General features: G+C 40.8%; 1 protein-coding gene across 2 annotated transcripts; it reads right to left on the bottom strand.

The window, feature by feature from the left end:
• Positions 1-216: 216 nt before the first annotated feature.
• On the bottom strand, positions 217-12290 carry sap30bp (SAP30 binding protein). Of its 2 annotated transcripts, XM_058062108.1 has the most exons (10): positions 12121-12290; positions 10976-11124; positions 10104-10154; positions 8188-8227; positions 4362-4450; positions 2420-2511; positions 2174-2286; positions 1927-1985; positions 1483-1573; positions 217-792 (listed from the first exon to the last, which is right to left on the bottom strand). In XM_058062108.1, the coding sequence occupies exons 1-10, from the start codon at positions 12212-12214 to the stop codon at positions 611-613; spliced, it is 960 nt and encodes a 319-aa protein (XP_057918091.1). In that variant the 5' UTR covers positions 12215-12290; the 3' UTR covers positions 217-610. The 2 variants fall into 2 exon arrangements, with proteins under 2 accessions (XP_057918091.1, XP_057918092.1); XM_058062109.1 differs by lacking the exon at positions 10104-10154.
• Positions 12291-15180: the final 2890 nt, after the last annotated feature.

Below are 15180 nucleotides of genomic sequence, written 5' to 3' on the forward strand. Positions count from 1 at the left end.
TCATGGGACATTTCTATCAGTGTATAATAAAATACAAAAGTGGCTCAAACCTCAAACCCCGTACACACCAGCAGGTCTTAAAAAAGTCAGGTGAGTAGGACAGGAAAAACATATAAGAAAAGACAACAAATACCAAAATATTTACCATAATGTACCATAACTATTCAGTAAACGTGGTGGTCAGTGTGTTGAAATGACAAACTACAGGGATTCCATTGAAAAGGCAACAGAGAAATTTATTCACCTAATCAGCATTATTATATATACAAATGTAAAAATGTTTTACCTCAAAATGAGTCAATAAGCAGGAGAAAAGACTGTCACCTCTGCATCAGCACTGCGGACAGAAGACATGCATTTCTCATTTCCATATGTTTCTCCATGAAACTTTTACCGGCATGCTGAAACCAAAGGATGTCACACAGACAAGCACTTCATCCAGACGAATGATGAAATACAGTTTACAGTCCCAGAGATAGAAGGAAGTCAAGTCTATTAAATAGTCCTTGTGTACTGTGGGCATTTGAGCTGTCTTGTGCTATGCGATGACATGTGTGATGAGCGTAGGACAATTTGGGCCGCATCCTATCACCTGCAGGAACCAGCAGGTTCACTGTTTGGCTTTCTTTACTATGGTGCCCACTGCAGAAATGACGGTGGTCTTGGTGCCGCTGGCAGTGGTTGTCACGGAGACAACGGCCGGCAGTGTGGCTGACGTGGTGGTGATGAGAGTGGGCTGGGCCAGGGTCACAGGGATGGCAGAGTCCCACTTGCTCTTCCTCTTCTGGGTGTCTGCCAATCAAGGTTGACACATTTCAGTTGAGTGTTGGGTGTCTTCTCCCACCCTCATTGTTTTGTTGGTGGAAAACTCACTAGTTACAGTTTGACAGATTATGGTTCATGTTTTTAAACAAGGAAATTTATTATTTCAAGGACGTCAAACTTTGATTAGAATCCACAGACAATAATACAATTAACGATTAAATGATCCATTGAAAAAAAATTCTACCTGCCCAATTTTTGAGGATGTTGTTTGACATGATCAATTATGAGGAAAAGTAACATTAAAGCAGTAAATCAATAAGATCAAGTACAGTGGATTCCCGCCGATTCACAATTCAGCATTAGCCCTTTCTTGCCAAATATAGGAGGTTTACTTCACAGAAAAGCCATCCCACACACACCCAAGTCAGTCATAACTTGGAAATGCATGTAGAGTGGCAAAAATCTATCAATGATTGATTATGCAATTAATCTACAACTATTTTGGTATACGATTAATCTTTTTTTTTATTTAAAAAATTTAAATATCCTCTAATTTCAGAACTGAAATGCATCTTTTTGTTTAAATTCATGTTTTTCTTTTTTTGAAATTTCACAGTATTCTTTGAGTGCCTTTTGTCCGATATGAGTCGTCAGCGCTTGGGCTACAAAAAAGGGCACGGTCGAAATGAGTCAGACCTCTTAAGTGTGCAAGTTCACCTGTGGCTGTCGTGGTGGTGCTGCTATTGGTGGTGGAAGCTGCCGTGTTGGATGAGTTGGCGCCTTTCTTCGTACCCGTGACAAACTCAATCTGTACAAAAACACACAGTACAACTACGTTTGAATTCGATTGACATGGTTATCATAGGTATTGGTTAGCTTCCGGTCAAAATATGAAATGAAGTTATTCATTCCATTCCCATGTCAACCAGCATACCACTGAGTACATTTCAAACAAAGTCAGAGTGCCGCATGCAAGGAACTACATGTTCTTTCTAGTCTCCTTTCTGACTAATATGCAGCTGCCGGAATGATGTGGCTACTGATGACAGCACCATGTGTCAATGATTGCTCTCTTTGTACATATTTTCTATAAAATGCAATAATTTATTAGCATGTTTCATATGCATAATATAGTGTCAGTTTTTCACATTTAAGACTCACCTTTGTCCGCTCCTTTTTGGCTTTTTCCAGCTTGTCCATCTCCACTTTCTGGGCTTTGGCTGCAAGAACGAGAACTATGCATTAAGCAGTGTTTACACTTGCACGCCTCTTGCTGCAGCAATGAGTGTCATTTAGATGACACGGCTGAAAAAGGCTAAAGACTAGTTTGTGCATCGTGTGCACACAATCTGTGACTGAAAATCATAGCTGTAATCATAACACAATGCTGAGGGAGAATAAACCTTACCAAGTGCTTCATAGTAGGAGTCTTCTGACCAGCCGTGTGGATCAAACATATCATTTGGATAGTTGGTTCCCAATTCGTCTATACTGCAGAACTGAATGAGCTTCTCGTAAATACTTGTGGGGAAAAAAAGAAAAGAAGACATCAGAAGTCAATAATAACTTTTCTACGTCTTATGCCTTAATACACATGCAGAAAAGCATTTTTTTCTGGCCAAAACTGTTACTTTGTGTTTGTCAAGTGGCCTACCTTGGGTTTCTAAATTCTTTCTTCTTCTGGATGTGACTGTTGGTGTCGAAATCGCCATGGAGCTTCCTTTCATACAACTTATGGATCTTCTCCTGTTGTGACAGAGACATCAAGACAGGATGGTAATCCAAAAATGTAAACATGTGCGCAGGGCTGTTAAGACTTTTAATTTTTTTAAGTTTCTGATAAGATTAAACTGACAAACATTTCAGCTGAACAGCAATAGGTAATATCTGAAAGGAGACACTTTGTGGATAAATGAGGGGAAAAAAAGGCATGGATTCTCCAGTCGTTTTGACTGCAAGAAAACCATGTTGATGAAATTACCGTATCTGTCAAGCAGCCAAGAAATATTATGGTCACAGATGAAAGCATGAGAACTTTCAGTCAAAACAATGTCTACGGGTTAGTAAATGTCACATATCTCAAGAAGTTTGAGGTAAAGGTGCAATTCCAGTAGACATTCATCTTTATATTTTTTTTCCTCTCTCATACAAAGCACAGCTGATGTTCAGCTGAGTCCAAGATTCTCAGCACCCAATGAACTGCTTTCATGCTACGGTCTGGGCCAGATTACAAAATATACCGTGGAAATGTTCAGAGCGAGAGAAAGGGAACGTTTTAGTAACACTGAAGCATTTCTTATGCGTGTCCCAAGGCCACAGATAACCAGGCAATACTGGTGAAAGTGAATCATTAGTTGACTGGATAGGTGTGGGAGTGGAGGGCCTGCGGGAATAATGTGGAGCTGTTCACTTACTAAATCTGCCTTGTGCCCCGACCTGCCTCAGCGCCTTACAGAACAAATCTTATTGCAGTCTAAGAATTTATGTAGACACCAGAATTCCACCCTGAGGCGAGTGGAATTGCACAGTTATTGACGTGACTCGAGAGATGACTACACCAACACAGACGTTCTTTTTCAACTCCTATTTGAAAGGAAGCAAATTTGTTTAAAGCAAACCTCCAGTCTAAGGCCCACTTCAACATCCCAACATTTTCATTTGTATTTTAGGGAAAAATACATAGAATATTTGTGTTGTACAAAAACCCTCATCAAGTCAATGCTGTAATTATGATTCATCACAGAGTGACAGTAACAGAGATGTGAAGCTATAAATCAAGGCTGAAGAATGCTCTTTCATGTTCATTCACATATTTAAATACATCTTTTACCTTCATAGAGAATTCTATTTTGGAATTAGCTGTCTAAGCTGCTGGTGAAATTAGCATACTTGCACGGTTCACCTCTTTATTCCATCTTCCAAAGTCCACCCTTTGGCATGTCAATGCAGATTTGAGGCTGGGTGTGATCAGACCAAACTCAAGTACATCAGGTAAGAGGCAGAGCTTTCCATCCAGCCCTCAGAATAAAACGATTGAATTCAGGACGGCTATAAATGTAATAATAGTAAGTCAAATATTAGTTTGGATGGAATTGTCATTTTATTTTAAGATAGCATTCGGCCCTCACACAAGTTCATTACTATTGATTTGTAGTTATTAGTTGTATAGCCGCAAAAATATTTTTTTAAATAGGACAAAAAAGAAAAAACTAAAAGTTTGGTCACAGGACTGAGATTGTATTTATTTTATTATTTTTCAAAATGATCTTGCACTGCTAACTCCGCATTGCCCAAGAGGCAAGTATGAGCCACTACTTAGGCAGTCAGAGGCAAGTAGTCAGCATGTCGACCGGTGCGATGTGCAAATAAAACTATTCATGCAATGAGGAGAATGATCTCAGAATTACGCAAGACCAACATCATCAGTAAGAGCATCTCCTCTGGTCTGGCTGGAGACACACATAAATGTGCCTAGATTGCATTATAAAATCACATAATGAAAAAAACAAGAAAAGAGAAGCATGTTTATGTTCAAAGATGAATGCAATGAGCGCTAATGTGCTTCGGTAATCAAATAATAATGGAGGCGTAGCTACCTGTAATTGGCTGGAGCAGCGTCCTGGGGGCTCAGGTGGAATTCTGATTTCATCAGGTGACATGTTTCTCACCTTCTCTGAGAAGAGAGCTGTTGAGGAGAAAGAAACATAATTATAATCTGTATAAATCCTCCACTTCCATGCAAGTCTTTGCATGCTACGGTTGGATGAACCAAGAAAGAACAGTAATACAGATGCAGGGAAAACAAGAGGCACGTTTGGTTCAAGGGTGTTATTTACAAAACAAGAAGGAATTTAAAGATTAAAAATAAACAAACGGTCGAATGATTTAATATCGTCAAGCATTGTTTTTGTTTGTTGGTGTTTTATGAGATATGGTAGAGTTAAAAAGCATGTTCCAAGCCATGTCAGGGAGTGGTGGCTGTTACGAGCTTGTAAGGACAAGGGAGGCTCCTTTTCCCCCCCTCCGTCAGTCCCTTTGGAACCATGGTTTGTTTTGTATCTTTTCTAACTTGAGGCTAGACATTCCTCTGTGTCACACTATCCTTACCCAAACCAGACACGCAGCTTTCATAGTCATTCAGGTGTCCGTCACACTCCTGTATGTCGCAGATGAGTGAAGATGCATGCATGCAAGGCAGAAGCTTTTCAACTGTGCATATTTCAGACAAGTAAAAACTTGACTGGACATTTACTCGAGTAACAAACTGTAAGACTTTAAGCTAAGCGAGCAAAACATTTTTTTTTTTAAAGGCATTGGGAATGTCCACCATCAATCTTACTACAATGAGTTATGCGGTGAGATTTTTGATTAGTCTTTGCTCCAGTGGATCTGTGGATCTGATACAGTGGACTCAGATATGTTTTCCACTAACCATGTTAAACAACCCAGGGAATGAAATAACCTCTAATATACCGACTCAAACGAATATGATCCAAGACTAATGCATTAGTTTTGGTTAAATTGTGCCAAAGTTTAACTTTGTGCTTCTGTGTACAAAGAGGCATGACTATGCATACTGATGAATGCTTTCAAGCAGCCCCCATGCGCTTTATCTTGGTCTGCTGCTCATGCGTGATATAGTCTGACATGTATGTGTACAGACCTGCCACCAAGGCCCCCCCCCCCCACTCCCTGCTTGTCTTGAAAAGTTCAAGAGGAGGAGCAGCAACTCCCCTCGTCGGTGGACCATCGCCGCTCCAACATGAGCACATGTTCCAGCAGACACTGGGGGGTGGTGTCAATATGGAAACGTGGCTGGTGTCGCTTGTTTGAGGTCCCTGCAACATCTCCACATAGCCAGCTGCCGATTGATGCCTCTCTCTCACAATTACAGATGCCACCTTTTGGTGATTAGTCAATTTTAATATATCTAGTGAATATATATATCACGGAATTTACGGGGGGGTGGCAGACTATATATTTTACACGTAACAGTCCACCTGGTATTATTGTATCTGTAAAATTGTCATGCAATCTGCTATTATTATTTATTATTTTATATTTATATTTAAATATTTTAAAAATAATAAAATATTATAATAATTACAATAAAATTAAAATAATAATTATTATATTATTATGTAAAATATGCAAATATAACAATAATATTATATACAATTAATATAATAATTAGCATTAATATAATAATTATAATAATCATAATAGTTCTAATAATTATTATAATAATCTAATAATAATAATGGCGGCACGGTGGTCTAGGGGTTAGCGCGCAGACCTCATAGCTAGGAGACCAGGGTTCAATCCCACCCTCGGGCATCTCTGTGTGGAGTTTGCATGTTCTCCCCGTGCATGCGTGGGTTTTCTCCGGGTACTCCGGTTTCCTCCCACATTCCAAAAAACATGCTAGGTTAATTAGCGACTCCAAATTGTCCATAGGTATGAATGTGAGTGTGAATGGTTGTTTGTCTATATGTGCCCTGTGATTGGCTGGCGACCAGTCTAGGGTGTACCCCGCCTTACGCCCGAAGACAGCTGGGATAGGCTGCAGCACCCCCCGCGACCCTTGTGAGGAAAAGCGGTAGAAAATGAATGAATGAATGAATAATAATAATAATAATTATTATTATTATTATGTGCTTGTGTCCCTTTTTTCAGGAGCACTTTGTAAACAACAGACGAATGAAATACTTTGGAAAGATTGGGCGGGCCGTATTCAAACACTTGGCGGGCCGGATGTGGCCCCCGGGCCGTAGTTTGCCCACCCCTGGTCTAGAATCAAGTAATGGTGATAAACGAGCGATTACGGATTGTTCGGGATTTTATGTCTTGTGTCTTGTCCAGAGGGAAACACTGTGTGAGAATTGCACACACTGTCACGGGCAATTTCACGTTGTAGCTGCAACTGGGTTTAAGCACTGTGAAGGGCGGATAATCCCGTCTACTGTTAGACAGACTAACAAATCAAACTCATGTAAGTGAGCGCCGACCTATGTAAGAAAAACAATTGTGTGAATAATTTCTTATAGAAGCTGCACAATCAGGAAGTACACGAAGCGGTATTAACAAGCCTTCAAAAAGCAGATAGTAATCATCTGTTCTGCTGGAAACAGACGGTCAAAATCTGTGCCCTGCGGGTCTCTTTGGACAGCGGCACAATGCGTGTCCCTTTACTGAGCGGACAAAGAACTGTCTTCAGGCCACTGACAGGAGGCACACAGTGACATTTACTGTCAGACAACAGAGCAGCCAAGCACTGCTGCCGGAATGTCAAGTGTCCAGTTATGAGTCACGCTCAATCCCCCACACAACACCGATGGGCGATGGGGGGGATGGCCTGAGGACTAAAAATTGCTGCATTTACCCTCTCATCAACGATTCTACTGATACTGTTGCCAGTTAAGTGGAAGGGTCATTGACTTTAATGCCATTAGTCATTTTAGGATTGCATTCGTCAGCTCCTGAGTCTTTTGGCTGGCAGTAAATGGCAGCCTCTCGCAACAGGCCAGAGTAAACAAATAGCTGAGTCGACATGCCCTGTGCTCAATGTGGGGTGCATAAAACACCACTCCTTGTATCACTCATTTCCTGTCTGGTATCTCATACACACACCTGCACGGGTCTGTGATTAACTCTCGCAGCACTGCCAGCTCGTGTGTTAGACCTTCAAGACCCATCTTTCAACCAAACGGCAGACAAAGAGCCCTTTATAACTCGAGTGGGTCCAGTTAGTCTTTCACACTTTGACTGCAGCCAAAATGTCACTGAAACGATTATGGGTTGTTCTTTCTAATATTCTATTCTATTCAAAACACAACCAATTTATTTTATCTTTAAAAGGCAAAGGTGGATGTTAATACAGTGGAACCTCGGTTTTCAAATGATGGGTCTCTGTTATGGTACGGCCAAACAGACTAGCAAACCAGTCGGGTGTCCAAATAAAGCCTCCACACATTGTTGGCTCCGTGAGGCGAGCCAACTCAATGCTTTTTTAGAATAAAAGCAGCAGTTTCTCATTTGGCTTATTCTTGCTTTGCAATAATGTATTGAATAGGTAGGTCTGGCGTATGTCCCACTTTTGCCACTCTATGGTTCTATGGTCATTGTCACACCACTGCCGTTCTCTGAAAGCATCACAAAAAAGCATTAAAAAAACAAATTCTGCTTGTCAGTTAATCTGTTTCTTTGTGATCTTAAGTTTTGGGGGGAAAAAAACCCTTCACAAGTCAAGTAATAATGTCCAATCCTAAATACAAAAGCATATGTTTCATCTTCCTTAGCTTTACCAAATAAAAGAGGTGGCGTTTTGAAAAGTGTGTATTCGATAGCTACATATGCATTATTGTGATTTATTGTAGTCAGAACCAACATTGAACAGTAAAGTGCATGTGTGTTTACACTTACCGACAAGCTCATTTGGGTCCTTTGTTTCTACTTCTGAGACCTATATAGAGACACAAAAGGTAGACAAATGTTTCATTTCATTAGTTCTCCTCTGGACAGGAAAACCTACAATAGGAGAAGGAAGAATTAACAGCACCAGGGGGGGAAGTTAAAACAGCAAGACACAACTAACAGGACACACACTCACGCGCACATACACACAGGATAGATGTTTAAATACCAGTACACCAGAAGAAGGAAACGTAAGCACTTTGAGTGATAACTTTAGTTTGGCAAAGGGTGGGGTCTTGCACAGCCTCTGAAGTATGCCGCATATTGTGCCAGCATTGACTACATAACACAGGTTGGACACAAAGGAACAGTGCTGTTATTCATGGGCATCACGATGTCACCTAGCAACGGCGCGGGTAGGTGAAAGCATTGCCCTGACGCTGGCCAAAGCACGCAGCTCAACAGGAGCGTGTCAAATAGAAACATGCACACAGCAAACCCGCAGGCAGAGATTCGAACCAATCAACTACCTGGCACACGCACACACACAGAGACAATATCATACAATTTTATGTCACTCATGCTAATCTCTGGTCTTCTTTCACAGGTTGCAGCAAGCTAGAGGTAGATAAATACTTTATTCATTTCCAAGAGCAGCTCTTTGGATTCTGCTCATAAACATAGTTCAAACTGCGTTCAAGAAAAATTAGAGCTAACATTTTAGTATACTGTATATATTAACTTTGATTGAATGTGCTAATCACAATTAAACCCAACGAGAACAACGTCAGGAAGGAATATATATAGAAATATTAAATATCTAAAAAACTAAAGATTTCATTATTTTCAAACAAAGAATCATGCATAAATGTTGTTTTTTCATCGTCAACCAAGACTTTCAATGACCCTCAAGTAGAGAATTTATCAAAACACAACTAATCCATAGTATTGCATTCTTGAAAATGAGCCAGGTAAATGCAGTTTGATTATTACGCGTGTGTGTTAAAAAAAAAAAAAAAAGACCTACACATCACTTGACATATTTGTAATGATACTCCATATACTGCAGGGCCTCTTCTAGCCAAACAGGGACAATGACCATGAATCCTGAATCCTGATCTTGACCTTCTCACAAAGAGTTAACAGAAACACAACAGCAACCGCAACTCATGAATGAAAAGTCATCTGTAATCTAAACATGAGGTATTTATGGGTGATTGATATTATGGCTTCTCTTCCAAAGAAAGCTGGATAACATGTTGATACATGCACTATTGAGAAATCATGGCACACGTTACTGAAATGTCATCAAAACACGGCAACAATCTTTCCTTGTATAGTTGCAGAGGATGTTTCTTTCCTCAACTTATTATTTATAATTACAAGGCCAACATGTAGCTATTCCTGTTTTTATCTAGTCCGATCAGATCGATCTTTGCGTGCCACTACAAACTTCAGCTTTACAGATGCCATGTGCCCTTAGCAGGTGATGTGTGCTAATGTGCACACTGCTGAGCAGGTCATGATATGAGAAAATACGCGTATGTGTGCTTATCAATTATTTGATTTGTGTTGGTTTGCTGCATGACTCACTGACTTCATTCACCTGCATCAAACAGGTGCTGCAATAAACAATAACACACACGTGCAGACACACACACACTCCTCCCTCTGAGGCTGAATGTTGTATGTCCACTTTGTGACACCAGGAGACACACGTGAAGATAAAAAGTCTCTCACAGGGAGTGCCAGTGGTTACAACACTATAGCTTATCATTTACCGGAGTGAACATCGGTCATGAGCAGGCTCAGAGCACCATCTAGTGACCATGCATTTTCTTTGCGTTTTTGGGTTAAACGTTGATCAAGCGTGATCTTTTTTTGTTAGATGCAGGCCAGCCCACAGCAGGTGGATGCTCAAATACCTCAACATCATCTGCGTCCCTCCCCTCGTCAGATTCGTCATTCGTCATTTCCTATAAACACAAAAATGCAGGGGGTTAACACTATAAATCTAAAGGCAAAAAAAGACTAGTAGGGGAACTGAGCAGCCATTTGGACAGGATGGCCCGTTCATTTCTTCAGGCTTCTATCATAAAAGTGACGCTGCGTTTGGGGGGGGGGGGGGGGGGGGGGGGGGGCAGCAACAAAGCTGCCTGATTTTCCACTAGAAGCTACAGAGTGTTTTATGGACATACAGTTTCACACACGCAAACCACAAACTGTCTGTTCTCAAGTTTGACATGTTAAACATTCGTAAAGTCCCCCATGATAATGGCAGGATAATGTACCAACTTATCGCTTCAAACCCCTCTGTATGAAGTTAGCTGGGATAGGCTGCAGCATACCTGCGATCCTCATGAGGATAGGCAGCATAGAAAATGGATTGATGTGCTTCCAGAGTAGGAAAATGGGATAATGCCGGCTTTTCATTGTCATATAGACGACTACTTTGTGAAATCGATGACATCACCGCTGCATGACGAGCTCTGCACATATAACAACAATGGTGGGCTACAGAGCTTTGTTTGTGCTGCACTTGGTGCTACTAGCATGATTGCAACAAAACATTGCCATCTTTGTGAAACAAAGCGTTTCCATGTGGACAAGGTTCCAAGATGTTGTATGGCTGTGACTTCATTTTTTTTCAAGCTTAATTTTAATCATTTGTACAATGAAACTCCTCCACAAAAACTGTAATTAACAGTTTTCCGACATACAGTACATACATACACACAAACACACACACACACACAACTGACAGGTGAGATTGTGACTACATATATAAAATACACACCGAATTACTCTCTCGGCTGTCTTCATTTTCAGATGCCTTGTCAATGACACTCTCAGTTCGATTCAGGTCATCCTCACCGTAGCCGAACACCAATCCACCGCCTCCTCCTCCTCCTCCTCCTTCTTCTTCTTCTTCTTCTTCGGGCACCTCTGATGGTGATGATGATGTTGGGATAGGAACAGACAAAAATCACAATTGATTAGAACAAGCCGATGACAACCTAAGTAGCAACAGAGTCATGATGCCCCATTAAAGGTATTGTCTAAAGGGCGGTGACATTCAAAGGTACTGCTGGCATTATATCCTGCCTCTTCTTGCTTTGAGTGGCCATCTTGAAACACACTTAACTTGTTTGCTAACGATCAATTTGGCAGAATTTAGCTCCTAATGTAAGGTCATCGCTGTTTTGTAGTCGACTATCACGTAGTATTAATCAGGAAACAAGTATATTCAAGCTAATTGTACGTATTTGAACTAAAATCCAAATACAGCATCAGCAATTAAGACCACCAACTTGTGACTGTAGTACCCTACATTGGTCACAAGGTGTCACTAATTGTTCCGTGAGACCACCACCGAAGTACCAGACTTGGAACAACGGGCTTTTATCACAATACTAATCATCATCATAATTACTACACTCAACTCTAAACCCCTGACGACACTTACTGTCCGCCATAGATTCTGCTCCCCTACAATTTAAACTGTCTTGGATGGCTTGTTTTCTCTGATTGTATCTGCTATATTGGGTAAAACGAATGTAAATGTGACAATATGGGTGTTATTTCATGCCTAGGTGGTTCTAGTGTGTTTAAATAATGTTTTCTATGCCGTAGCTACTAATATATTTCATTTCATTGATAAACAATGGCGTTAAGAATGCACCGAATGCATAGGTAAATAATGCGTGAGACATGGAAGCAAATAAACATTAGGAAATTGAGCATTATTTGGAAAAGTGACCATTTATACTTGAATAAACATCCCCGACCGACAGCAATATCTTAATACAAAAACAGCTTCATCTTTTGATTAGCAACGGCAGCTAGCTAGTTTAGCTACCACATGAAGCTCGAGCGTCATGCCTCAAACCAGGAAGTAAAGTCCTAGTTCTTTGTCTTGAATCAAGATCGCTTTCTGCTCACCTGTCTCTTCTGGTTCGGGGTCTGAGTCAGGATCCGAATCGTCTCCATAATCTGCTAAAGAGGAAAGTAGCGCACTCTTTTTTCCACTCGCCATTGCTTCGTGAATTTTATCCCGCCGGGCGCATACAAATTACGTCACTTGTGCCGGACGACATAAGCACCATTGGACATTGGGAGATGTAGTACGTTTTCATCATGGCGCTGACGCCTACATTTGAACACAGTTTGTGACTTCTGCAATCCTAATCTAAAAATACTGAGAGATTTACTGCATTATTGAGCTTTAGCTAAATATTTTGACATACAGTATTTTGGAATTGCTGAGTAAGTCTAAACCAGAATATATATACTAACTGCAGAACTATTGTGCTCCAAGTTATACTCTGCTAAGAATCCACAGAAATGACATTAAGTTACTTAGTATTTTAGTTGTAGTCACAAAAGAAATTATACATTTCGGATGCAGAACCGGATAAAGGTGTCAAATTTATTTTTACTTTTTGTCTTTACGGTCCACTAGCATCAAGGCCTGGACTCCAGTTCCAACAGATTAAGATGACATTTTTATTGTGCATTATTGGACTACTTCGGGATTTAAAGTGGGACAATGTTGCCCGGCATGTCATAATTTTTCAACAGACATGTTTAATATTGTTCAGCCTTCTGCCCTCCTGAGCATATACAGCATGTTAGTCTTTTTTATGCCAATCAACAAAAAATGAAAACTCGAAATTACACAACATGCCCCCAAAATGCAATGCCTAGATCACTCGACTTCTCAGCTTCCTCTGCTGCTTTTTCTTCTTCAGAGTCTCCTCTTCATGTGCTGCTGGGCAATGGCAGCATCCATACAGCAGAGCCAACACAGCCAGACACAGCGCTCCCAGCACAAACGCGACCATGACCACAAAACCGCCCAGCGCCCATGGCTCTTGGTGTAAACGCAACAGGAACCACTCTGTCCAGTCATCAGGTGAGTCTGAGGCTTGCTGCTGCCCTGGGAGCCTGCACATGAGGACAAACAGAGCTTTAGTGGAGAAGATACTGGCAAACATGGTTGAGATATGTTTCAGATCATCAAACACATTTAAATATTAGTCAATGACAACACAACTGAACAGAAAATGCCGTGTGGGAAACCCCCTAAAGCTAATAAGTGGTTGGGGCCACCTTAGCAGTAACAACTGCAATCAAGCGTTTGTGATAACTTGCAATGAGTCTCTTACAGCGCTGTGGAGGAATTTCATCCTACTAATCTTTGCAGAATTGTGGTCATTCGGCCACTTTTCCAGGATGAAACGCTGGTGTTTTGGACCATTGTCCTGCTGCAGAACCCAAGGTGGTTTCAGCTTGAGGTCACCAACAGATGGCCGGACATTCTCCTTCAGGATTTTTTGGCAGACAACAGAATTCATAATTCATGGCCAGTCTTCTAGGTCCTGAAGCAGCAAAACAGTCCTAGACCATTACACTACCACCACCATATTTTACTGTTGGTATGATGTTTTTTCTGAAATACACCAGATATAATGGGATTTGAGCTCGCCGTTGTGTAGTGGTTAGCCTTCTGGACTTTGGAGCGGACGCCTCGGGTTCGATTCTCGACTAGTAAGCATCACCGGTATTCTGCCAAGCCAAAACAATCACAATGCGGATCAAAAGTATCCGCTGTGGCGACTCCGTAACCAGGAAAAAGCCAAAAAAACAACCAAAAAACAGATATAATGGGATTCACACCTTACTAAATGTTTTAATCGATTCAGTCATGTTTTCTGGCAGCATTGAGACAAGCCTTAATGTTTTTTGTTCAGCAGTGGTTTTGGTCTTCGGCCATTTTTGCCCAATGTCTTTCTTTTGTTGGAGTCAAGAACACTGACCTCAACTGAGGCAAGTGAGGCCTGCAGATGTTGTGGGCTCTTTCGTGACCTCTTGGATGAGTCGACACTGTGTCACAAAGTAGGGACGCGATACTCAAAATGTGGGTACTATTCACCACTGCAAGATTTTGTTCAGGAGTGTACATGGAGAACATAATAACCATTGTTGTCATGATAAATTGTTGCCCAGAAGCAATAAACATCCACTAGCGCTGCAAAAAAACAAAGCCATTGTCATCAAACGCCGCTAGGACAGCCCGGTCCAAAACTCACCTCTCCACAGCCATGTCCCATTAAACGCGTCTCTCCAGTTCAGTGAGTATGAACATAGCGTACATCAACAGAGAGTTTACAGAGTGACACCTCTTCATCCACTGGTAGCCCTGACAATATTTCAATGCCCCCGTTTTGTGCACATGAAGGCTATTCAGTTTCTAATGTGCTTTCCGGGTGACGATCTGAACATGGAGACGCTAAAACAGCAAAGCCTGGTTAATGTTTACCCAAAATACTGAGTGGTGAGGGTAAAGGAAGGAGGCCATAACAAGACCTGCCGATAGCAGTGCAGTGGTTTACAGAAGCCATCGTTAGGATCTTTGGAACACACAATTTCACTTTGAACTTCCACTAAAACATAGCTTAATACCCAAAGCTGAATGATAATGCATGCACATACTATAGGCTGCTTTTGATTTTTTTAAATTACAGTTTAGTATTAAAGAGTGACATGATCCTATAAAATATTAATACATTATGCATTTATTTTTTGCATTCTCTTATACTCATTATACACATGTATTACCAGATAATGCATAATACTGTATTATTGGTGCATCATTGCATCACTCGGAGAATCAGTAATACTTCAGGAGTATACCTAAAATATTTCAACTTTACCGGTTACATTTACTGTATTACAATGTGTGCCAATTTTTACAACAACAACAATATATAGTAATAACAAGACCACTGAATACATTAAAAAACAAGCAAAAAAACAGATATATCAAGACAAAATAGAAATGTTAACACTCACACCGTAATGAATACTTTAGCTGTATACTGTACGTATATAACTCCTGAGCATACCCAAATCCTTTAGTTTTCCAGGCTCCTCAATAAAGTCTGTAGACAGCCTGGTTTAATGTGTTTTTTGGTGACTCATCATATGACCAGCAGATGG

Source organism: Doryrhamphus excisus, chromosome 22, assembly GCF_030265055.1.
Source record: "Doryrhamphus excisus isolate RoL2022-K1 chromosome 22, RoL_Dexc_1.0, whole genome shotgun sequence".
NCBI classification, from domain to species: domain Eukaryota; kingdom Metazoa; phylum Chordata; class Actinopteri; order Syngnathiformes; family Syngnathidae; genus Doryrhamphus; species Doryrhamphus excisus.

Coding starts and splice junctions, on each gene's coding strand:
- sap30bp (XM_058062108.1), bottom strand. CDS start 12,214: ATGGCGAGTGGAAAAAAGAGTGCGCTACTTTCCTCTTTAGCAGATTAT. Junction 10,155..10,975: donor ACAGCCGAGAGAGTAATTCG/GTGTGTATTTTA, acceptor TTGTGTTTATAG/GAAATGACGAATGACGAATC. Junction 2,512..4,361: donor GCTGCTCCAGCCAATTACAG/GTAGCTACGCCT, acceptor CTGTCACAACAG/GAGAAGATCCATAAGTTGTA.